General features: G+C 45.9%; 1 protein-coding gene across 5 annotated transcripts in view; it reads left to right on the top strand.

The window, feature by feature from the left end:
• The window catches only part of CACNA1B (calcium voltage-gated channel subunit alpha1 B), a 2,298,664-nt gene that overhangs the window by 1,513,175 nt on the left and 759,611 nt on the right, over window positions 1-25,878 (top strand). For all 5 annotated transcript variants that reach the window (XM_069609698.1, XM_069609696.1, XM_069609700.1 and 2 more), the window contains exon 16: window positions 22,629-22,746. In XM_069609698.1, coding sequence (XP_069465799.1) covers window positions 22,629-22,746 — 118 coding nt within the window. The remainder of the gene's footprint in view (window positions 1-22,628; window positions 22,747-25,878) is intronic.

The raw sequence follows: 25,878 nt of genomic DNA, 5'->3' as shown, positions 1-25,878 counted from the left end.
ATCTCGGTCTCGGTCTCCTGTCTTGCCATGCCACTGCTCTCTGAGTCACCCAAACACATTACACCCAGCACCTAATGGCTGCTAATGACCTTGATGGCCATCACAGGATCTCTGGCCTAACACTTGGGGTTAGTGGACAACTATTGACCAGGTAAGCCCACTGCACATGCAATGAATGCCTCAAACAATCTCCTCAGCCCTCTACTATGTACATGACAACAGTCAAATGTAAGTGTTGTTTTTTCAACTGTGGTCCTCTCTGTAATAAAACGACCATATGACATGAACCAAAAACCACCAGTGTCTCATGCATCTGCACCAACTTCAGATTATGTTTCTGTTATCAAATTTAGTCTAAGGCAGAATTGTTGAACAAAAACACAAAAAGACAGCCACAAGTAGTAATGAAACAACATTGGCAATCACTTCGTTTTCAGGAATTTCTCTTCAACTGAATCATATAAAAAGATTCCTTTTTATACTAATTTTGAGGATTGTGTCGTTTTTAAAATGAAGAAATGAGATAAATATAAAGTTGCTTGTGCTTTTAGGTCCCCACAATGTGTGGGATGTCAGCGACTTCCCTCAGAAATGTGTCTGTGGAAATGTTGTGCTATGAGCACTATGACATCTAACACTGATTCCAGCATGGACGCCTTTGACGAGACAGCCGAAGATAGATACACAATGATGAAAAATAGTTTTTCTTACATTAGCACCTGGCGAGGGACAATCAGATTGTTGCAGACAATTTGATTGGCCCTCGCCATGTCCTTATCAGCCCGAAAAAGCACTGTCCCTCGGTGTTCCTTTCTTGACTAGCCGCCATGCAAAGGGAGAAGGGACTACATGTAGTCCCTTCTCGCCTTTCCATGGCGGCCATCTTCTTCCTTTTCTTTTTTTTTCTTTTTTGCATGGCTGCCTTGGAAAAGAAAAAGGGACTTCATAACCCCGTTCCACAGCAGCCATCTTTTTGTTCCTTTATTCAATTGCGAAACAATACTGTTTTGCAACTAAAATAAATACACTATTAGTACCCTGGTCTATTGGGCCAGGGTACAAATAGCAATAAGCCCCTTGCTGGGGCGGGGGGCATTACCGTCGCAGGTAATGCCCCGGGCCTTGTACCTATGGGCCCCGGGACATTACCTGATGCAGTAATGCCCCCCTGCCATTGCCTGATGCGGTAATGCCCCCCGGACTGGAGCTTATTGCTTAAATGGAACCCACAAGCTCATTGTCATTTGCAGCATACAAGCCACATGAACTAAGCTCAGCAAATACAAAATTGGCCCTTCTCTTGCCCCCTTAATCGTCAGGTGTACCATCTTCAGTTAAACACCTAAGAACTCTGGCTCATCGGCTACTAAGCACCAGAATCTGTTGACGTCATCAACCCTGAAGAAGACCGATAATTGAATGGCAACAACAGCCATGCTTGAAAAGATTGGGACATTTCAAAAGAATCAAAACCAGTCATTTCAGCAACAAATGTTTCAGAGAAAAGATAGGTGCTTGAAGGATCAAGATCTTTCCCCTTTTTTCGGAACCACTTATTTCAGTGTTGTATGGAGACACAAATGTATGTTTTCCTCAGACACACAAAGAAATTGCTAAAGCGAGTGCTGCGCATCTTCTTGGAACAAATGTACCCCAATAAGCCAACATAGAGAACCTAATCCAGAACCACAATATCTATTGGATGTAGGTATACAGCCCGGGAGGGGCATACATACAGCAGTGGATTGTAATAAACCACAAACACATAATAATGGTGCATCTGGGAGAAACATAGGCTTGAATCTACTGTGAGGATGAAATGTATATCCAAGAACCATTATTTGTGAGAAATCACCCATTCGGGCAAGATAGAGGTTTGGGTGTGGAGAATATACACCAAATTTGTAATTCTAGTGTACGTTCTTTTGTGATCAAAAGAACATTGTTCCTCCCTGTACATATCCCTGTATATAAATAAACCTCTGCATGGCTAATTCTGTGTAATTGCTATCCCATTATGACCATGGCCAAAGAGAGGGCATGGGTGATCTGCTACAGCATCTCCCAGAAGTGCACTGTAGCAAACAAGCCATATTTGTACAATGAGGATACATTGTTGCCAGCCTTTGGGCCTCCTTACGAGTTTGGTGGTAAATCTGTAAAATGTATACTTACATCATTAGTTAACTTCATGCGGAGTGGTGGAATAACTGCTGGATTACAAGTGGTGGTAAATTGATGTAAATCCCCATTTTTGTGTCTCTAGGACTCCATGAACATTTTTTTTAGATTTTCTGCGAGTGTTAATTCTGTTGTGGTAAATAGACCAATATATATGGCCTTAAAGTGGAGGATTTACTGTAAGTTCACAACTTGGAATCCGGCAGTGTGGGAAAAGTGGTGGTAATTCTGTGTCCACCAAAAAAGGTGGCAGTTAAGGAATTGCTGCCACTTTCTTACTGCACTGCTGAACTTAATAGTCAGGCCCTTTGTATTAAATCCACCTTTAATGTGGCTGATACATCAAGTAAGCAATGTACTATAGGGATGTCTTAGAAGCTATTCAGGACTACAGATCTGGTGGGTTTTAGAGAATGCATGCTCATTGAATGTGCCTTTTGATGGCCATTTTTCAGTTAACAATTACAATGAATGCAATGATAATAAGGTGGTAGAAGCTACAGTGGCGATGGAATTTCTACAACAGATGCCCAATTTTTATTTGCAAGCCTCACTGCATAGGTGCACTCTGAGACCACATTGTCTCTTTAGGGGCACAGCTAATAAATAACATGTTCACAGTGGTAACAGATTCCATGTAGGGAACTTCACACACCAGGAATTATTGAAGAGGGGCTATTGGAAAAGTTACAGTGCCCGACAACATTGGCTCTCACGAGCATCCCACAAACACATCCCAAAGCCTTTGAGGCTAGATCCATGATAAAGAATGAAAGGGGGTGCTAGATACTGCATACACTTTTTCAGTAAGCCCAGAAACAAATTATCAACAGAAAGGCATGTGAACCCACAGCACATCCACCCTTTACAATATGAAGTGAAAGTTTAAGTAGAAAAAGGAGCAGTGCAGGAAGTGCTTCCTACCAACAAACAAGGACAAATGTAATACTTGTAGACAAGTGGACAAAAACAAAGACGTTCAAGTGGACATCCTTGCATACTGTTATGCCATTGGTCCAAGGAGGTGATTTTAAGGCCAGCATAGGTTTTAAAAATGTTTGTAAATTCATGTTTCATTTAATCAGTGGCACAATGACTATGGTATTTACAGTGCTTTCAAAAGAGTACCCTTTGAGTCGCTCAATTTATAGAATCTGCCCCAGAGTATTTGAAAAATGTTTGTAATGTTGCACATTATAGAAGGCATGTAATCCACAGTAGTATATTATTTAGATAATTGTTTGATGAAGAGACATTTCGAGACACATTGTCACAGACTGTACCACTGTTGCATTCTTGACTTTGTTGTCTACAAGAAAAATCCCTGCATGCAACCTGTGCAGAGGATTATATTCCTAGGACAGGAGCCTGCAACCCGCAGCTCTCTGGCTTTTTTGGACTACTAGTCCCATGATCCCTCACCACTGACTATGCTGTCTTGATCTGATGGGAGTTGGAGTCCAAAGCACCTTTAGATCCAAAGCTTGCTGACACCTGTCCTAGAATATTCTGTGAAAATTGTCTTCAGAGAAAAGGCTTCCTGATTTAGCCAAGACAATCCTAATTGGTAAAAGTACATGGTTTATGACAGCTTGGGAGGTAACAGGACTGCTTCTATTTCAATGGAAAACTACCCGTGAAGACACTCTGGGATTAGTAAGGTGGAATTGGAGTCCAGTGGGCTAATGGCTTTAACAGCATACCTAGTGATAGCACCACAATAGCATACAGGGCAGACCAAAGGGAAGTACATTCCTGGACCCAAACCTAAAGATGATTATAGAGGTAGAGTAGTTATACAAAGCAAGTTACAAGCTGCTATCCAGGCATACAAAGTCACTTTCCAGTTCCTCAAATGCATACAGCACACAATTTCTTAATCAATAAGAGTCAATTATCACTCCCTGGTGTTGCGGTCACATTTTGAGGCCTTGTGGACTTCAGAATGTGGGTCATATATGGCTAGCTTATGTACACACAGGGATTTGAGTCTGACAGACAGTTGCAGCTAATCACATAGTGAGCATGGCCTTCAACTCCTTCCAGAGCAGTGTTCACGTTGGAAATGTGGACACAAGGGACAGAAGATAAGCTATTGAGATAGAAGCTTTTATTTATCTCCAACAAAGAACAGAATATCTGTTCAGATGTCTTTCAATGGAACTGATGGGATTTTACTGTATCCACAGTCCATCTGCTTTATTTCAATACGAACAACTCACTTCATTTGGTAGACGCCTCCTCTGGCCACGTTTACATGGGCTAGATGCAGAATAAGAACAGGTGTTGACTATTTATCCTTTCTCTATCTTCTCTTCGTCTTCCAGGCTTCCCTCTTAAGTAGATTTTAACTCAAGGCCTCCTGTAAAACTCCAGGCTCAGCGCTTGCGCAGAGCACCTTCTCTTGTGGTGCCTCAATGTTTTCTGCCAAAATGAAGGTATTGGGCCTCATTACACGGACGGCGGTAAGGGTTAACGGTCACCGTTAATGGCAACGGTGACCGTTAACCCTTACCGCCGCACTACGAGGTCCCTTAGCGGGTTGGTGCTTTAACGCCTGCTTTTTGCAGGCGTTAAAAACCAACCCGCTAAGGGACCTCGGAGCTAATTACGGCACCGCAAAATTGCGGTGCCGTAATTAGCGCCTTCTACATTCCCATAGAGCCCTATGGGGCAGAAATGGGAATGGGGAAGGGCAATGGCGGAAGGGGGATTTACCGCCCCACCAACCTTGGAATGGGGCGGTAAATCCCCTTTCCTCCAAGGCGGTGCCGGTATTTTACCGGCATGAGCCATGGCGCTAATAGCGCCATGGCTCACCGCCTTCCGTGTAATGAGGCCCCTTGTCTTCATTCTTGAAAGTCGTTTTTGTACTTTGGGGTGCTTTTTAAGGATCTGAGTTGAATGTAAGGTATCACGTGTGTTTAGTGAAGTGGGAGAGAGTACTTGTATAGTTTATTGATAGTAGGAGTACTACAAGGTTCTTACATAGACTTTTATCAGTGGAAGTGCAAGCGCATTATGGGAGCTGAAGTTCAAGCAGTGATAAAATGATGTAGCACTTCCTGTCATACTCCTCGAGCTTCAAGGCACTGTAACAACAGGAGATATTATTACCCCATTTTAAGTAATTTTTGATTTATCAACCTCGGAAGGGTGAAAGGTTAAGTTGGATTCAAACTTATGAAGTACAGACTGCCATCATATCAGAGACCAATGCGTCGATCATTTAGCTATCCTCCTCTCCAAATTCGGAATATGAAAAATAGACAAGCTTTTTTGCGCCTCGAAACACATATTATGTGTATCAGCGCATTAAAATACCCCATAAATACCCCATAAATAAATACAATTGCAGCACTTAACGCTGACCTTCAGGCACTTCCCAGGTTGTGCCTTTTTTGCAAATGCATGTTTATGAAATGACACACAATTCCTCATTTCAAACTGGCAAAGAAATGCAGATCCGTATCCACTCCATGCATTGGCTCCCTGCAGCATCCTACTTCATTTTATGCCAAACGTTTCTGCAAACGATGCTGGGGACCTTCTCCCCAGTGCTCGTCGTGAGACTGCCTCGTGCCTCAATGTTGTGTGCCAAAAAAGAGGAAAACGGCAGCACTAGTGAAAGTCAGCCAGTTTTCCTGCGCTCTAACGCAGTCCCACATCTGGCACATTATAAAGCCCCATTACAGAAATAAATTGCCAGTGCTTCACAGAATTCCAAGCAAATGTGTCACATGTGCCCCCTCCCTGCTCCCTTTTCCCCTTCAAAATAAAGTACCCATATTTGTGATTCACCTCTTCTCCCTACATCTGTCTTCACTGCTAGGGTATCTGGTGGCACCTTGTTGTTGTTTCCATCCAGACCTTGCCCTGATGGACGTCAGATCCCTTACCCCTTTTCTCACAAGGTTTCTTTGGCATTATCAAAGGTCGTCGATACTCATGTCTTACCCAACACTCTCCCGGCAGCTGCACCTCCTCCAGAATATGAAGCCTCATCTGGCGAAGCTAAACCCATTAATTACAGGTAGCTCCCTTTTCACATTTAGCCAAAAACTAGGGAGGTTGCTTTAACCTCTTCCTGAGGAAAGTGTGAAGTTCAGCATTCTTGAGTTCTGCTAGTGTATTGCCCCCTGCAGGCTATGCCTATGGGCCCTGAGAATGACCCAACCCACTCACAACATATGGCTGTGTAGAGGAGGAGCCAAGTGCCTCTACCGGAAATCCTGCCCCCGCCTTGCTTATATGTTGGGAACTGGAAATTGTGATAAGCAAAACACCAGTAATGATGCCTATAACACGAAAAGCCTTTGAGACAAGGTATCCATTGAGAAAACCGTTCTTCATGTATCCTTCGAGAGTTGACAGCCTCGAAGGAGAGGTCCTGGAAGAAGTTCAGAGATGAATGAAAGAGGAGATTGGTGATGTCACATGAAGCAAAGACGATGCGCCAAGAAAAGATGCCAAGAGAGCAGGCGAATGGACCTTATAGAGGGGGTCATTAGGACCCTGGCGTTAAGGGTTTAACGGTGCCGTAAAAGGTGTCGGCGCCGTTAAACCCTTAATGCCTGATTACGAGGTCCCTTTGCGGCTCCCGACCTTAACGGCTGGTCTGGACCAGCCGTTAAAGTAGGGACCCGCAAAGGGACTTCCGAGGTAATTACGGTACCGCAATTTGCAGTACCGTAATTACCGCCTTCCCCAGTCCCATTGAGCCCTATGGGGCAAAAATGGGAATGGGGAAGGGACAATGGTAAATGGGGAATTACCGCCATGCCAACCTTGGAATGGGGCGGTATTTCCCCATTTACCATTGGCGTACTTGTTACAATACCGGCAGCAACCATGGTGCTAATAGCGCCATTGGTTACCGCCGGTGTTGTAATGAGGGCCAGAATCTGATGACGAAATAAAGAGTTGAGTAACATTTCATGTGCGAAATGAAGATTGCACGTGCGAAGAACACTGAAGAAAATATAAGTTGCTTTATAACTGTACAGATGCTGCAACGCAAGTAGACTAAGTAACTATGAAGGCTGGCTATACGTAGTGAATAGATTGCAGGCGGTGCCGCCAATATATATATATATATATATATATGTGTATAGAATCTGGATGGTCCACGTCGCATTTTAGCAAACCAGGACCTGAGTAGAAAAAAGGGCTGAAAGTGTGGTGCAACAGAGAAAAGCAGCTGAAGATGGAGGAAGAATCGAGAAGGCTTGTCTGGCCAGTGTCAAGGGTTGAGACAGCCAAGACATTGGTTATCTATTCGAGAAGATACAATGACTGTGAGAAGCGAGGCAAGCTCCTGTTGAGGTGCAATAGAAGAACACTATGAGTGCCAGGTTTTATTTATTTGATAGCATTAAATACGAAGATGGAGCAAAAACACGGTATCCTGTCACACGGGGTAGATGGAAATGGACTTTGGGCAAGCTACATCGAGACTGAAGATAAGAACGTGCTCACACTCCCTTCTATTCTCAGGCGCAGTGATAATTTGCAAGGCCGAGTTCAAAGACAATTCGAATGGCAGACAGCAGGAGTGATGATCGATGATGGGCTAATTGGGTGGGGAGGCATGGTCAAGTCCACCAAAAAGCACCTGGGGTACCAGCTTGTGTGCTGCTAGCGAGTGGAATATTACAGAAGGGTACAAGCGTGCCAATCAATTGTGGAGGGCCACGTAGTAAAGAGCTCTATAGTTTGAGAGCCAATAAAATGTTGTGTATTTGATGACAATGAAGATGATTTGCACTAGGGATGGGCATAGTTGTCCACCTGACTATAGAGACCCAATCATAATCCTATCCCCCATAGAAAGTAAAGTATACCTATAGGTTCCCCGTAGACCAACCACAATCCCAGATAGGTTTTCTTAGTTTGCCATGTAGTATGATGATATGATGAAGAGTTTTTGCTATACAAGTGTATTTTTCATGTAAAACATTGAGAGATATGCTTTGAGATGTCCGTTGATGTCTGTTGTACTCCCTGTTTTACACAATTGACAATAAAACAGCTATGTTTTGCCAACTTCCTGAGTCGGTCTTATTATTGGTGTAAGAGTAAATTCTGCATCCCCATCCATTCAATAAAGCGTTACCTCATTAAAAGGGCCTACGGGTTCAGCTGCATCATCCCAGATGCCAATTATGTGGCCAGAGAAGGCAACTGTTCTGTTGTCCCCATAAACCTCTCAAAGCCAGAAATGTGTCATGACACAATTCCCTGTGAGGGCAGTCAGTTGAGCCACTGAAGAAACTGAGGCCAGTCTGCCTCCAGTACCCAACTGTCCATCTGCAACCGCTGATGGTGCTGAACAAGGGCAGCTGCATTAAAACATAAAATATGATAATGGTGTAAAAGATAGTCCATGTATAATGGAGAAAGATGCATCCATATGAATACAACCATTTAGCCCTGCCTAATGGCCTCTAATTCCACTGGATGGGTATTTGATAGGAATTTATGAATAATAACCTTTTCTAGATTCAGCCACTCTGTCATTTGCTTTTTGAATGGTGCGCAACACTGGAACATGTGATTTGAACAAATGAAAAAATAGCGAATTCAATGTTAATTAAAAAAACATTATTGATTTTATTTATTTTTTAAATTGGGGAACTTCCCCCCCCCCAAACCCTCTGTTTCCCCACGCTTCCTACCCCACTCCAAACTCCCCTTCACACCTTTTAACCCTTTACCCCCATCCCCCATATGAGAGTAAAGCCTATACTCAGTTCTGCTTTACATCTGTAAAACAACTCTCTGGCCACAAAAACTGTTTCTGATCTCTCTCTCTCTCTCTCTCCCTCTCTCTCTCTCTCTCTCTCTCTCTCTCTCTCTCTCTCTGTCTCTCTCTCACACACACACACACACATAGGGCCTCATTACAACCCTGGCGGTAGGGGGTTAACGGCGCTGGTAGAACTGCCGGCGCCGTTAACCCCCTACGGCCTCATTACGAGGTCTGCTCGCGGTACCCGCTAAGGACACCTGGTGAAACCAGGCATCCTTAGCGGGTCCCGCGTGCAGACTAGGATGCTAACAACGGGCCCGTCATTATGGGCCCATTGTTAGCATCCTCCCCATTCCCATTGTGCACTATGGGGGCTCAAATGGGAATGGGGATGTACCGGGTCTAGGTTCCCTGAGTGGGGAAATACCGGGCCCTCCAAAGTCGGAATGGCCCGGTATTTCCCCATTCAGGGAACCCGGACCCGAGTTTGGGGGTAGCCATCCCCTAAATAAAACTCGTAATGAGGCCCATACACTCCCACACACATTCCCCCACACACACACACACACATACACCCCCCACAAACACACACCCAATCCCACACACACAAGCAAAAACATGTATTGAACTATACATCCCATGAGGAGTGAGCAAATCTGTGCTTGTTGCAAGAAGGAAAACAATGCAGGGATCAGGGACACATATTAAAGACTACAGAATGCAAGTAGTCAAGAGACCACTGTGCTCCATAGTAGCTGGATTTACACCTCATGGTGCCACTTCACACAAACCTTCCCCCTATCAAGACACTTGGAAAAGAAAAAGGGGAATGCAGAAAGAATTTGTATGACCGAGAGACGATAAATCAATATTTCATAGAGATATCTATAATGTGCTATTTTCACAAGCTGGTCCTTTGCTAGATGTTGAAATGCATGTCTCGTGGTTTTGGTGTTTTTATTGAGATTTGTCTCTTCTGTGGCCTATGTTCCTGGGGATGCTTCCCTTTGCTGGTTACATTTTCGTAGAGCTGTGTCTCTACTGGCTATGGGATCTTGCTTAGCTTTTATTCTTCTAACTCCGGTTTAGTTAAGTCCCTCTAGCATCCATTGTTCTATATATTCACATACTCATGTCTTGGATATCAGGTTGGCGAGGCATTGGCCCTTTTATTTTCCAATTGGTTCAATTGTCTTGAACAGCTCAAGAGATCTTTATAGACTGCTCTACTGCCCTGTACCACTGCCCAAAATCTGGATCCACTTTGCCTGTTATCACTGTATCTCTAGACACCAGTCCAGTATTATCTTGTTTTTTTTGAAACATTTACATTTTCACTTCTTATTTTGTTTTCTTCATTTGATTTTGATGATGCCTCGGCCGTTTCAGAGAGCAATTCTTGTTTTTTTAGAGGCTCCTTGTAGACAGATCATGGTGTTTTAATAGCACTTTTCCACAGTGACTTCAGGGGTTTGTTTTGGCACTTAAGTTCATGTTTTTCAGATATTTGAGTGGTGTGGAATCAGGTCCAAGTGTGGCAGTCTCGGCTCAAAGAAGATGGCTATAGCTAGCACAATGACTGGTGGTTTCAAACATTGGAGCATCCTTAAACGTAAACCATGAATTTGAAGGAGGCTACAACCATAGTGGAGAAGAGGGGGCAGAATATGGTCATTGTCTGTTTGGCTCCTGTTTGGGAGTTTGAAGGTGAGACATTGTACCTCTGATCTCAAATATAGGATGGAAGAGATCACTTTTGAGTGTCAAGTTAAAGTCTAAGTTGACTGGGGCTGGGATGTTGGCCTTCAAGAAGTTGCAGGGACTATCTTCTCCCCAATTTCAGTCTTCATTGCCAGAAGTGGCCCCTTTGCTGGTTTTGTCATATTATACTTTGTCTCCTTTGGCCTTTACATGTTCTTTATTGGGTCCCTCTATGTCTACATTAACATCATGCAGAAAGTTGAGAGTTCAGCCTTCAACATCAGTTAAAATTGGAACGTGACAGCATCTTGTGGAAAAAGTGCCAGCGGTGAAGCCATTTTTGACATACGTTTTTTTCAATCACACAGGAACACTTAACATTTAGAGCCATGGTGACCATGCTAATGGCAACGGTGCACGGCATAAGTCAACTTAACATAGCATACATAACATATGTATATATCTATATCTAACTTAACATTAAATGTTATGTTAACACATGACGTTGAGAATTCATTTTCAAAAGACAATTCAACAATTTGCCTTTATTTAAATGACAGTTATTTTCTTAATTCAACCACTGCGTGTTTCTATAAAGGGAGCATAAAAGAGCATTGTGTGCACACGTTTCCACCTGAAACTGAGACCTTTTAAAGCAGATTAATCAGAGTCTAAAACTTTAGGTCAAGAGTGGGCTTCATTCAATTAAATGAATGACATATGCATCGTATTACTAGGTGGTGAAGATGGTACCTACCCTGTTCTGGTTGATAGGGAGAGATGCTCTTGCCAGTATGAGTCCGAATTTACAGCTCTGGAATTCTTTAGAGGGGATAGGAGAGGGGGTTACAAAGCAGAACCGGGAACCGGGACAGAGGAGAAAAGATGGAATAAAAAATGATTTAGCTGGAGGTCTCTTCACCTAGATTCACGTTGAGATATTCTACACGTGTATACATCTATACCTAAAACACTGATATAAATATATTTATAACACCTTTATTGTAGATATCTATAGCACCACTGATGTGGCGGCCTTTGCCTCTGATATGTGAGGCTCTTCTAGATCTTTCTGATAAGGAGGTTCTTCTTTGACATCTAGGCAGAGAATGCTCAGGAGAGCCAGCATTCTTGCAGCTACCTCCTTCACATTGCTCAATAAGCCAGATAATGATATACAAAGAGCAGGATGCAAATAGTGTTTTTGTCGAGATGCTCCAGTCCCCTACAAAGCCCGCTTCGATTTAATCTCATCTGCCTTAAAAGATGTTGCTGTTTCCAGTTAGGTCTTTTAGACTCCCATGACTGCCCGCTCTACTATGCCTCATTCTGATAAAGAATACCATACTACTCCATTGATGAAGCTTTGTTTTAGAGGCATGCACGCTCTGATTTAGTGATAATCATGGAGGCTCAGTATCTTTTTCCAGTTCTGCTTCTTAAGTTTCTGTTTCTCTGAAGAAGCATTGCACCAGGTTGAATAGTTGGAGATGAAAATGTTTCTCCACAGTTTCTGCTACAGAACGTTATGTCAGACTCCTGCAACCATTAATATTGTCTCCTACAAAAGAGGTCTCTGCGGCAAGTCCACACAAATGCTGAAGGACTCATAGAAGATTACAAACTTGATGAGTTTACCCTTTTAGAGAGGGCACGCTCACTTTCCAAATCTCTAAATGAGATCTTCTGAATTTGGTGGATCTGAATGTCAAACAGACCCTGGATGATGTCATGCTGTCCCCTTTCTTTAGTGGTTCTTTGTTTTCGCATTCTGGCTCTATAGGTGATTTGAAATACTCAATACATCCTTTATTGGTTCCACTATTTGGACCATTTATGCAGATACAGTCATGACCGTGATGTCACTGATAATGATTACGTAAAAGCTATTTGTCCTTTTCATAAGGATACGGTCCCCATCCTAAACCTCAACTGTCTGCTTGTGGTTGTTTTCATCACCATGTCTGAACCCCACAATATCCCCTTGATCCAGCACGACAATGCAACATTTTTTCCAGAGACAGGAGATTGTAGGAAAAAAGGAAAAGTGGCAGCGGGCTAGCCAAGGATCTTAGCTTTTCATTTTCCGACATATTCCCTGCCACGACTATCCCCATTATTGATAACAGGCGAGGTGTGCCTTTATTCCTAGGCTTGTGACTCTTTAAAAAGATCAATCGTTTTAGACAAGATTCTGCAGTATGCTTGATATCCAATTAACCCCAACTTGCTGCACGGGCCTTTTTTGTGACACACAAAATTCCATCAGCTTCACCATTTCCAAATGTGAGTCCTGTTCTTTTTGCGAAAGGGGCTATCAAGTGTTTCCCCTCCACGTGTCATCAATATGGCATTATCTTCCCTTTGGGTTTTATCCCATTTCTAGCAACCACTGACTCAATCTGCTTGTGTGAGGCTTCTTAGCTACTTGAACTACAGGCAGAAATAAATTATTGTCTATCTTGAAAGAACCAAAACACTTTTCTTATAGGAGGCTATTAGTAGTTTATTATCTTGCCTTGCAGTATAACATTGGAATTGGCTATGTTCTCAGACAGATTAGCAGTTGGCGCCACCCAATTATGCAATGATGAGGAGTTACATTTGTCTGATGCTCAATGGCACTCTCAGAAGCTTCATTTCTCAAGGCCAATCATAAAACATTTGTTTTCAACTTGTTCCTCCTTTGGACTTTAGTGTCAATGAATCCAACTGGTCAGTTCAGCACTTGCAGTTCCTAGTTCTACTCTTGACATAGGAGCATAGCTATCTGTCCTGGGTAGGAAAGTTTCCGGCATTTGATTCCAATCTTCTGTCGATCTGAGTCTCTGATGAAAAGGATTTTAAAAGCCCGGATGGGCCTATTCCTTTGTGCATCTTCCTAATTCTGTGTACTCCCCTTTGAATGCATTGACTTCAGCAATGGAGGTTGAAGGCTCTTGTCAACATAACAGAAGAGGTGATGGCTGGAAACTTTACAATTAATGTTAACCTCTGGCATCACTCTGGACAAACCCCATACCATTGTTCTTCACCTGCCAAGACATTATAGAAAGGGGGAAGACCATATGCAAATCAGGCTTGGTCCCACCCAAAACGGGCAATTCATTCCAAAACCAATTACCCCTAGCGTGTTCATCAATTGTTCATGAAGATTTGTCTCTGAAACAAAAAGCAGTTCCTTCAGATCCACTTTTCCTATCTGCTCATCTACTGCCTACATTTTTGTCAACATAAGCAGCCACTGTAGGCCCTGGGCTAACAGCCTTCCCTTTGATGGCCTGCAACAGGAAGTCAAAATAATTGGTGTGCGGTGTAGCAGGGTATTCACTGCAGGGAGCTTGGCATGTCTTACTTTGAATTCTTCATGCACTCTTCCCAGATATACCCACTACATGTGGAAAGTAGCAGAAATGGCTGGACACCATCTCCCTGCTGATGTGCAAGATCAATTTAAATCATTAATTTTGGATGGCAAAGACACAGCAAGACATCTTTTACAGCAGTGGTCTTCAAACTGGGGGCTGCCTTCCCATAGGGGGCCCTAAGAATGTCCAGGGGACCACAGACTCTTTAAAAATGGATGAAGGTGACTGCTTCTAATCTAAAATAGAAGCAGTTTTTCTACTGCTTATAATTTTGATTAAAAGTAGTCTCCCCAATCCTTTTTTAAAGAGTCTGGGTCCCCCTGGACATCCTTTAGGCCCTTTAGGTGGGCAACTCCTAGGTGGAGGCCCCAGAAACAATATTATACTCAAAGGGATTTGGGGGAGAGCTTGGGATGAAAATGTTTGAATACCACAATGTTACAGACAGGTCTTGACAGGATGGACTTTGTGGGGGAATCTACGACCACAGAAGCAGTGATCTGTCTCCACTCATGGATGGCAAAGGCAATTCTTTCTGCTGATATCCAGCCAAAACTATTGGACATGTCCTTTCATTGTACTGATCAGAACATTTTCAGGGCTGTCAGTTGTGAAGGCATCATGAAGTAGACACAGACAACTGAATTTAAAGTTTAACTTACAAACATTTATTAACAGAAAAAGGGTTGGGAAAATCCCTATCTTGCCCTATGCTAAGGAGGGATTTCCCTGCATAAATAAACTAGTGATAGTCTGTGTCAGGAAGTCTGAAGTAAAAATCTGTCTGTGTCCAAAACATATACTTGCCCTCACATCTATTTGTATACAATGTGTAGGGATGTCAGTGTCAAAATGAAAAGTGTTCAAATAAAAGTTCAGAGCTTCTTCCAGCTCTTGGTTTGGAAAGGTTTTCCTTTCCCCAAAGTTCAAGGCAGTTCACAATGCAAAGGGGTTTCCTTCCCCAAGCTTTTAAGTATTTCAACTTTTCTACAACACAGTTCTTGGTGATCATTTCCAGAGCTTCTGGTTTGGTTATCTTTCACCCAGTTCATAAAGTACAGTTCCTTAATTTCTTTTCACTCCTAATTTCCTTTATATTCAAACACAAGCTTCTTTACTGATATTTTGAGTGGCTTTTTCACAGGTAGGTGTCCTCGGTCTAGGCGCAGTTGTCAGACCACACTGTCCACCCATTACAGTTCACCCAACCGTGACACCTGCCTTGCCTCTTCTTCCTTGTAGACATGTTGCCACTGTTTCAACTCTACAGTGGTGCTTGGTTTATTCTCTTCTCACATCCTCATGATGCTTTATCATACTCATACGTCCCGTCCCCTTTCCTCCATCCTTGTGGGTATCCCCCAACATGGGGAAGGTACCGGAACCTTTGGCAGGGAAAACATGAGCTTCCCCTTGAAATTTAGTACAGCGCGTGAGGTGGGGGGGCGGCCCCAAGCATGGGAATGCCCCCCCTCCCCAGGCCCTGCCCTCCGGTGCCTCACCTCAGTCCCTTTTTCCATGAGGACGGTGGACGGTGTCAGCCTTGGCAGCTAGGTGCAGATACTTTATTAACTTTCCGTTTGCGCCCCGTTATTTTGTTTTTCAATCTTATTCACTTCCTTTCGGTGCCTTGCCTCTCCCGGTGCATGTCAGCTGCAAGAGGATTCATGAGATGTGCCTCATGCGACTGCTCGTTCCCCTGCCTTGGACCCCCATGCACTCTGTCTTGAGTGCCTGGGGCCCGACCACCGCTGGGACGCGTGTGCGGCTAGCAGTGCTCTCAGTCACCGGGCATTGAAGAATCGGTTGTTGCCTTGGAGGGAGATCTTCAACACTTCTCCTCCAGCGCACCTTAAAGACATTTCGTCTCCAGGACCTCTCATCAAGACAAGGTAGGCCCTTAGTTTAGTGCGGCTCCTCAAAGCGGCGACTCCTTCCATGGGTTCCCATGGGTAAGGGTACCTTGGATTCAGGTTCTGGCAGGCCTGAGGCCTCTAAGGCTACCGGCTCCCAGGCTGAGGGGCCCAGGGAATCTTCTGTGCGATCCATAGGCAGACCTGAGGCTGTCAAGGCTAATGGCTCCCAAGCCGAGGGACCCAGGGGCCCTACCAGGCTGTCCTCAAAAGACCAATCAAGTTCATCCTCTTCTTCAACCCCAAGGAGTAAAGGATCGGCTTCTACCAACGAGAGTCTGCCCTTGGCATGATCCAGCATGGCTACCGGCGCAGGTACCGAGGGTGCACGGCCTAATGGAGCTTACTCCGAGGTTGTGAGTCAGGTCGATTCGACTACTGGCCAGCCAGCCGAGGGCTCAGCACCTACCAGAGTGATCTCTGAGATCAATGCTTCTGTTTCGGGTTCGGGACCCAAGGCATGTCCTCCCATGTCTGAGCCTGCACGTGGCTCAGGGCCTTCACGCCCTCCCAGCAAGGGCATGGCACAAGGCTTCAAAATGGCAGATATGCACGTGGCGCAGCCTGCTAGGCCGGTGGCCATCTTGCGCTCAATTTGAATGGGCTTTGCAAGAAGGTTACAGTCCACTTTGCACTGGAAGCGTTGGCGGACTGTATGGTACAGGCATCTGGTCACCTCAGGGGTACATCTAACCATCGCAGCCTTATGGCTACATGCCTCAGTGCTTTGACCAGGAGCAAAGACCCAGGGGTCTCCCGGGGCTAGCAAGGACCACATCTTCGAGCACTTCTTCTTCCTCATGCTTTCCCTGCAGGTGACTGGGCTCCTCAAGGACATTGTGAAGGAGGTGAACCCGCAGGTGGTGCCTCCCTGGCCTCCTCCTCTGGGCCCTCCACCTGTTCCTCCAGCGCTACTGGTGCTAGTGCCTGTCCCTCCTCCAGTTCAGGCCTTACCGGTTGTTCAGACCCCTCCACCTCCTCCTGTACCACCAACGCCCCCCCTCAACAGCCGTTGGACCTGTCTTTGGCTCCGGACCTATGGGGACCCCACCGGCACCTCTGTCCCAGGGCCCGGACTCGACTCTGTCTGTAAAAAAAAGTGGGGAGACCGTTTACGCTGATGACTACGTTGACGCCCAGGACGATGAACCCTCAGCATCTGTTACAGCCTTTCATGACTGCCTTCAGGGCCTGGCGGAGTTCTTGGGGGTGCCCTCTGCCCGAGGAAGCCCCCCAGGAGTAGAGAGTACTAGCAGAGGTTTTGGGCAAGCGCATCACGATCCGTTCTGGCATCCCTCTCCAGAAAGATGTCCTGCAGGTGGCAAAAAAGCCTAGCGTCAACGCCGAGATGGACAAGAAGTTGGACAGCAGGTTCAGGCTGATGGATGGGGATACAGTCCTCCTGGCCTCTCATCCTCAGCCGCATTCTTCAGTGGTGGCTGTGGCCTCACTCTATTCTAAACCATCGTGTTCGTTGTCTTCTGCCTCGGGAGCTGCCCCCAGTTATCTTTCGAAGGAAGACCAAGTCCTTCAGTCTTTGGGCAAATGCTGCTATGCCATATCATGGCTGAATCTGTGGCAAGCCAATGCTGAAACCCTTTTAGCTGTGGCTAGCCAGAAGCTGTGGCAGGAGCTAAGGGAGTTTCTGCCTGACCTCCCTCTAGAGAGGCAGGCCTCCTTCAAGGCCGGTCTGTCGGATGCCCCGCCATTGCACAGGACATCATGGAGTCTTCGGTCTCCCACATGGACACAGCTAGCAGATAGCTGCGCCTGGGTGTTGAAATGAGGAAGGCAGTGTGGATACATGCCACTACATTTTCGTCTGATGTGCAAGAGCGGATTCTAGATCTGCCCTTTGAGGGTGTGGACCTCTTTCATTCGTCAAACGATGACGAGTTGACGAAGAAGAAAACCTCCACTCAAACTGCCAAGTCCATGGCCATCCTGACAAAGCCAGGGCCGAAGTCCTTCCTCAGTCTCATGGAGGGAACAAGTTAAAACCCTGAACTTTCACCGGCTTCAAGGGGTTTCGGGACCGCAGTATGCAGAGTCCCGACAGGTCGCCGAGCGACAACAGGAGGAAGCAGTAGAGTGCATTGTGTGGGTTTTTCCGCTCCACCTCTTTTGCTCCCGCCTCTGACGCCAAGAAGCAGTGACGTCACGGTCGGGGAACACAGCTCCCGAGTAAGGGGGTGGCTGGCTCTTTTCCAGGACCTCTGGAAGTGTTTTTTCAAGAGTCTATCTGTTAAATTTTTATATAGCGCTATACGCCCTTGGGCCTCAAAGCGCTCACATGACAAAGACAACAAAAAGAAAACACAATATGCCAGATGCAGAGGAATAGGTTTGGGGATGTGGTTAGGCTCAAGAGAGAAAAAAAGCTTAACCTGTACGTTTTTAATTGTTCTTTTTAACTGGGCATTCGACACACAACCATTCAGAGCAGAAGGGAGCGGATTCCAAAGACTTGGGGCCCACGCATGGAAGCTTGAGCCTCCAATCTTTTCCAGGAAGACTTGAGACTGCTGTAAGATTATGGGCCTCATTACAGGTCGGGCGGTCCGGAATTAACAGTGGCGGTAAACCCGCCGCCACTGTTAATTCCAGACCGCCCGATCCCGAGTCCTGCAGGTGGGAGGTGATGTTCCCGCCAGGTCTGACCTGGCAGGTTTAACACCGCCCGCCTGCAGGTGGACGTAGAAACACCAGCACCATCACAAGATGGTGCCGGTGTTTCCACTTCCCCATTCCCATTGAGTCCTATGGGACTCAATGGCAATGGGGATTTACCGAATTCCGCCTCCGGAATTCCCGGAACACCAGGGTCGTAATGCCCTGGTATTTCTGGGAGTCACGGAGGCGGAATGGTAATAAGAGTCCGGCGGTAACCAGGTGGTTTTACCACCTCGGTTACCGCCGGACTCGTAATGAGGCCCCATGTCTTTATTGCAACAAAGGGTCTGTCTAACAGGCACCTTAGAAACTCTGGCTGAAAGATAGTTAGGGGCTTCACCTGCCAAGCACTTAAAGACTAAGGTGATGCCTTTAAACCTGATTCTTTGACTGACAGGCAGCCAGTGGTGTTTCCTACGGGCCTCCGTGACATGGAGCCGACGACCAATACCACAAACGGCATGGACAGCTCCATTCTGGATCACCTGAAGACTCAACGTTTGCCTGAGAGGATCCAACCAGCAGGCTATTGCAGTAATCCAATTTGGCATTGATAATGGCTGGAGCAATCATAGCCACAACTTGGAGAGGTATGGACGTATCTGCCACAATAGATGCATTTAGTACGTGCAGGAAGACTTAGACCCCCAATGTTTTTACTGAATCAGAAACAGTGATGATGTTTCCCGCAATAGTAAAACTATTATAGGATGAATCAAGACGATTAAGCTTTGTTGGAGTGCCTAACACTAGCAGTTCTGTTTTCTTGTTGTTTAAGACCAGAGAGTTAGTGGCCACCCAAAACTGCATAGCACCAAAGACTCCATTTACCCTTTCTAAGTCTTTACTATAGATGCTCGGGAATTCAATCACAATCTGGGTGTCAGCTGCATAATTCTCAAAACTTACCCCCAGAGAGGATAGCAAATCACACAATGGTTTGATATAGACATTAAACAAAAGCGGCAAGAGGCAGGACCAAGAAACTATCTAAACCAGCCCGCTGCGAAACCGGTACATCTACCGACCTTGACCAGTCTATCAGCCAAAAGAGCATGATCCACCAGATCAAAGGTGGCCGACAGATCAAGAAAAAGTAGCAATGCCTGGCCACCCTTGCCAATAATCTCTGCAATATTAGATTTAAGATCTAACAAAGCAGTCTCGGTTCCGTACCTTGCATCCCTGGATACTTTCTATAGTCTTCACAGACTTCAGTCTTCCTCTTCCTCTTCCACTACCACTACCATCCTCTCCTCCTCCACATCAGACAGGGTCCCCGGCCCTTTTACGGGAGATCCTTTCCCTTGCGGAGATCATGGAGGTGGAACCAGCTCCTCAGTCATACAGGGTTTCTGATTTCTACTCCAGGATTTTTGCGACACCCAAGAACAACCAGGCTGGCCTGAGTGTAGTCCTCGACCTGTCATTTCTCAACCCGTCTTTACCACTCCAACGCTTCAAGATGCTTACTCCCGTGCACATAGCGCAATCCCTGCGCGCATGGGACTGTATGTGTTACCTAGACCTCAAGGATGCGTACCTTCATGTCCCCATTTACGAACCGCATCAGAAGTTTCTGCGGTTCATGATTATGTCGTATCGCTTCCAGTACAAGGTGCTGCCTTTCGGCCTCAATTCCACGCCTTGTGTGTTCACGAAACTGATGAATGCGGTGGACCATCACTTATACCTTTGTCTGGATGACTGGCTAGTCAGGGCCAGCTCTCCTGAGGGGTTGGTGCACTCCTGCCAACGGATGGCAGTCATTTTGCACCAGGTTGGGTTTTCCCTCAACCGGCAGAAGTTGTAGCTGACTCCCGCCCAGGATCTGGTCTTCCTGGAAGTGCGCTGGGACACAGCGGTGCAGCGGATCTTCCCCACGCCCGAGAGGCTCCTCTCCCTCTGGAAGACGGTGGGGAACTCTTCTTATCCTGTCAGCATTCTGAACACTAAATGAGGGGGAGCCGAGCAGGGAGATTGTGGAGCAGATCTTCTCCATGTGGGGACTTGTCCAGATCGACCTGTTTGTGACCAGCAGTGTTAGTCCTTCTGCTCTAAGCAGTTACCGGCAGAGAGCTTCCTGGCCAATACACTGATGATTCCCTGGGACTTCAGCACTTGTTTTCCATTCCTGATGATTGCTTTGTTGCTGAGGAAGTTTAGGCAGAACATACACAAGCTAAATTGCACTGGCCTGGGCACAGAGGATGTTGCATCCATTACTACTGGACATGCTGCTTTTCCTCTGTTCAAGGAGCCTGTAGAGAGAGGATCCTCTGATGCAGGCTAGCGGCAGAGTGCTTCACCACAATGCCAGGATGCTTAACACTAAATGCTGTAGTGTTGACGTCCTCGGATTGGGATCTCTCCAAGGATGTTCTTGGTGTGTTGCTCTCTTGCTCTCTGCAAGGCACACATTCACTAAGCTTATCTATGCAGGTAGGTGGTACAGATTTGGGAGTTGTTGCCACGGTAGGGAGCTCGACCCATTGTTTTATGCCGCTGGCTCAGTTTTGGAATTGTTATCTTTGGCCACATGAGGATGCAATATTGGCAGAAGTAAATGCTACTTGGCTGCCCGCTCCATTTTTATGAGGGCCCCTGACCAGGTTTCTTACTTCTCCATTGCCATTATTCTTTAGTACCAGAAAGGGCTCACATATGCTAATCCACCTAAGCCCTCCTGTGACTTGAATTTGTCCTGACAATTCTTAAGGCTCAATTGTTTATGCTCCTTTCCTTAAAGGTGGCTTTCTTGCAGGCTCTCACATCTGCAAGGTGAGTGTCAGACCTTTAAGCTCTTCCAATGTCTGACCCCTTCTTGCAGTTATGGAAGAGAAGGTGACTTTGAGTGTTAAGTCTTCTTTCTTGCCTACGGCGGTATCAGAATTCAAACTCTTTAAAAAAAAGAACCTGCTGTCCTCGAGATGTTTTAGACTCTGGGCCTCATTACGAGTCACCCGGTATGGAAATAACGGTGGCGGTAAACCCGCCGCCACCGTTATTTCCATACCGGGTGATTCGGAGTCCTGCAGGCGGAGGTGTCATTCCCGCCAGGTCTGACCTGGCGGGTTTAACACTGCCCGCCTGCAGGCGGACGTGGAAACACTGGCACCATCACGAGATGGTGGCGGTCTTTCCATGGTCCCCATTCCCATTGAGTCCTATGGGACTCAATGGGAATGGGGATTTACCAAATTCCGCCTCTGGAATTCCGCCTCTGGAATTCTGGGAATCACGGAGGCGGAATGGTAATTCGAGTCCAGCAGTAACCGAGCCGGAAAAACTGGCAGGTTACCGCCGGACTCGTAATGAGGCCCTCTGACTCCTTTGATTCCTCCCAATGAATATGCTGGCTAGGGCTGATGGCAGTTGTAGCACAATGGGCCTCATTCCATGTTTGGCGGTATTTCAGCAGTAAATCCATCGAAATACTGCCAAACTCGGTTACTATTACCGCTACTTGGTCCCCTAGGTTTACCACGGGATTCCAAGTTGTAATTTGGGATTTGCAGCAAAATGAATACCAACGGAACTACTAAGTGGTAATTCTGCCAATCTTTGGAGGAAAAAAGGGCCGAATTATCACTCTGTAATTCTGCTGGTGGTAATTCCGCTGAAAATATTATTTGGTGGTGCGGGAAAAGTGGCGGTAAGGGATTTACTGCCACTTCTTTTCTGTATCGCCAAACTCGGAATGAGGCCTAGAATATCTGGAGAGCCAAAGGTTGCAGACCCCCGAACTAGAACTTGCCTTTCCTAGCTGTTGTGTGTTTTGGGAGCTCTGTTTGCCATTTTGTCTTGTTGTTGCACTACATATTGGCGTCAATGTGTTTCTGCCTGATTTATGCTAAAATCCAGATGCGTTTGGTCATTTTAAGATACTGTGTTATGCTACTCTATTACACCCTTACTTCATGGGTGCCATCAATATTGAGAGTTGATGGTCACAGCACTTTATGGTGTGCTGTCATGGCATTGTTTGTTGGTTGCTGTCTCCTCATTTATCTTATGTGTCTCTGCTGCTTTTCTTTGCAGATCCTGACTGGTGAAGACTGGAATGCAGTGATGTACCATGGGATCCAGTCTCAGGGCGGCGTCCAGGGTGGCATGTTCTCCTGCGTTTACTTCATCATCCTCACCTTGTTTGGGAACTGTATCCTTCACCAGGCAGGTGTGCTTTAGGTGCAACCTCTGTAGCCATCAATCCCTTAACCCCATAACTCAATTGTATGTTTACTGCCTGTTTTACAAACTTTAATTGCAGGTAATTTAACCGAGGGACAGCAACTGTGATCTCTTAACCATAATGCTTAGACAGACCGGTTAACACTGATCCTGTAGGTCGCTGTTCGGATTCGCTTATCGCTTGATGTGCTTTGCAACCTGAAGTAAACTGCACTGAGAATAGGCGCATGTGGCTGGCTGGCATACCCTGGAGCAGAAGTTGGGGGGAGGCGAAAGTTGGTGTGCTGCTGCATATTGGGAACTTCTGTGTTCTCTCCCAACCTGTCACCTCACCCTGGGGTGGTGCAGTTCATTGCGGGGCATTGCGGTGCAAATGTCTTGGAAACAGTGCATCCTAGGGCCTGGACCTCGAGTCGTGTTCCTTCTGTCAGGACCGGTCTTCCTACAACCGTATTGATGTTTTGCCGATTTCAGAGAACCGTCTCGTGTGAATGTGCTGAAATCCGGTGAAAGGGGTTGGGTGTCCAAGTGTCATGTAGCTAGTAACGTCCGCAGGGTCCTAACAGGTACCGCAACGTTTTGTGCAGATTGGTGAAACGATGTCGAATTGTAAAAGGAACAACGCTTTGCCAAGCCACAAACACATTTTGACTTGTGCTTACATCCGGGAAATGGGATGTGGTGTCCAAATGTCATGTAGCCAGTAATGTCTTAAGGGTCTTAACAGGTGTGGTGCAGATTGGTGAAACGTTGTGGAATTGTATAAGGAACAACGCTCAAACAAACACATTTTGACTTTTTATATATATATATAGTTACAGCCTTTGTACATCGTATGTTTAGCTGTTAATATACATATATAAATGTGCTTAGCCCTTACAAGTATATTTAAACTCTACACTCCATTTTGTTCTGCACACCACTATAAGTCTGCTCAAGTGCCATGGTAATATCAGTTGATTACCCTATCCTGTCTGTAGGGTTTCTATTTGATGACAGTGAAATCCATGAGCAAGTCAAGGTATTATCATCCCTTTATGCAGTGGTAAAAGAGAGGGGACTAATGCTCACGAGAAACAACCATTGCCAAAGCTAACAGTTTGGGTTTTTCTGTAGGCATGAGATAGGCTTTTGCTAGCTACAATGGTACTACCTTGCCATAATATGACAACAGCCGGGAAATGGTGTGAGCACTTGGTCATATGATGTCAGTACCTGGCAAATGCCTTTCTAAAGTGTGTAAAAGCCACAACCGTAGCTTTTTCCTTTGTTTTAAACAGGACTTCTATGAAAGGAACGGATAGATGTAAGAAGTCACATATTGCTTAATAAATGAAGTGGCTGAAGGTAAACTTGGTTAAAACATTTTTATTATACCAAGTGCTCATTAACAGTGGCAATGAAGCCGTAACTCTCAGAAGACTGCTTAAAAAACAACAGTGGCTGGCCCCATAGGGGACATATGTTGATGTTATTCCATGTTACTCTATTATAAATAAGAGTAGCTCAAAAAGATGCCAGGATCCATAAATGGATGGAGTAGTAAAATGGACGATATTTACTAATGCCGAATCTTTTACCAATACTACAAAACTTGTAATGAGGGCCTCAGTTCTTACCGACTTCTCTATCATAAATAAGTGTCAAGGGTATCGAGAATCTCCTCTTGATCCTGTAGGATCTCGGCCTCCCTTACTTCCCTTTCCTCCTCACCTCGTATTCCCCGGCGTAGGTTCAGGGTCTGGTTCTCCTTAGGCTTGGCCTTCCCTTTTTTTTGTAGATGAGAGCGGCCGAAGGAGGCCGCCACCGCGACACCCCAAGGGTGAGCGGTGGTGACCCTCCGCGGCCGCGGAGTTGGGGGAAAAAGCCAGAGGCTGAAAAAACCCCAGAGATCTGTAGATGAATCGTCTGTAGTAGGAAGCACTTGACACTTGCAGGAGCTGAGTATCTGCTGGAGAAGAGGCACACACCCTTCCAGAACTGGGCAGCAGGCCTCCAAGGAGGAATAGCAGAGGCAGGTAAGAAATCGGAAGTCCGAAGTATCAGCAACAAGGTAAGAGGGCTAGGCAAGGCAAATCCGAAGTGTATTACTGGGTACGGTACACAGAAGGAGCCAATAAACAAGAAAAGGCGAGTGGAGGAAGGTAAGTAAGAAAGGCGGAAGGATAGAAAAGACGGAAAGGCAAGAATAGTAAACAAAGGCGGGCGGAAGGGGAGGTAAGGAAACGGGAACGAAGTAATAGAGGGAAGTTAGTTAGGCGGTAGGACGGGAAGGGAATGGAGAACGGGAGCGAGGAATCAAGAATCGGAGCGAGCTCCGGAAAGAGAAACCTGGGAAGGAGAGTACCTAGAGCCGGAGCGGGGTGACCGGAGAATGTACAAGAAAACTAACAAGGAAGGGGGGGTTAGAGTACGGAAAACAAAACGGTAGCAGGGGACACGAGCACGAAAGACAAGCAGCAGCCGAAAAACAGGAGCGTTGCAACGCACCCGAACACAGGAAGGGGCGGGCTATAACCTGTGTCGGGATACGTTGCTGAAAAGACTAGACCGCTGCACTGGGTAGAGGAAGCGTGATCGGGATATCCGTACGCCGCTTCCACCTATTCCAGAGCTTCCAGGCTCCCCGAGCCGTGACAGTATGCCCCCTCCTATGGTCCACCCCTCCTGGCTTGCCAGGGTGACTACGATGATATTTGCGTAACAAGAGGGGCGAGTCCAGATGTCCTTTAGGTTCCCAGGAGTCTTCTGATCGTGGGTATCCTTTCCAGTGGACCAGATACTCTAGACGACCCTTGTGATAACGTGAATCGCATATCTGAGAGACTTCAAAGATGTCGGTCTTTGGACTTTTTGGCACAGGAGAGGCAGTCTTCCTACGAGACCATTTGTCCTCATGAAAGTCTTTAAGCTGAGAAGAGTGGAAAACGGGATGTATACGATGTAATTGAGAGGGTAATTGTAAGCGGAAGGCCACTGGATTAATTATCTGGGTTATCTTATAAGGCCCTATGTATCTGGGAGACAACTTGGAAGGGCGCACCCACCTTGGCGAATATTTGGTTGATAGCAGAACCTTGGAATCCACGTCCCATTCAGG

Source organism: Ambystoma mexicanum, chromosome 8 (assembly GCF_040938575.1).
Source record: "Ambystoma mexicanum isolate Mex_15411 chromosome 8, UKY_AmexF1_1, whole genome shotgun sequence".
In the NCBI taxonomy this organism is placed as follows: domain Eukaryota; kingdom Metazoa; phylum Chordata; class Amphibia; order Caudata; family Ambystomatidae; genus Ambystoma; species Ambystoma mexicanum.
This window is presented reverse-complemented; position numbering and strand designations above follow the sequence as displayed.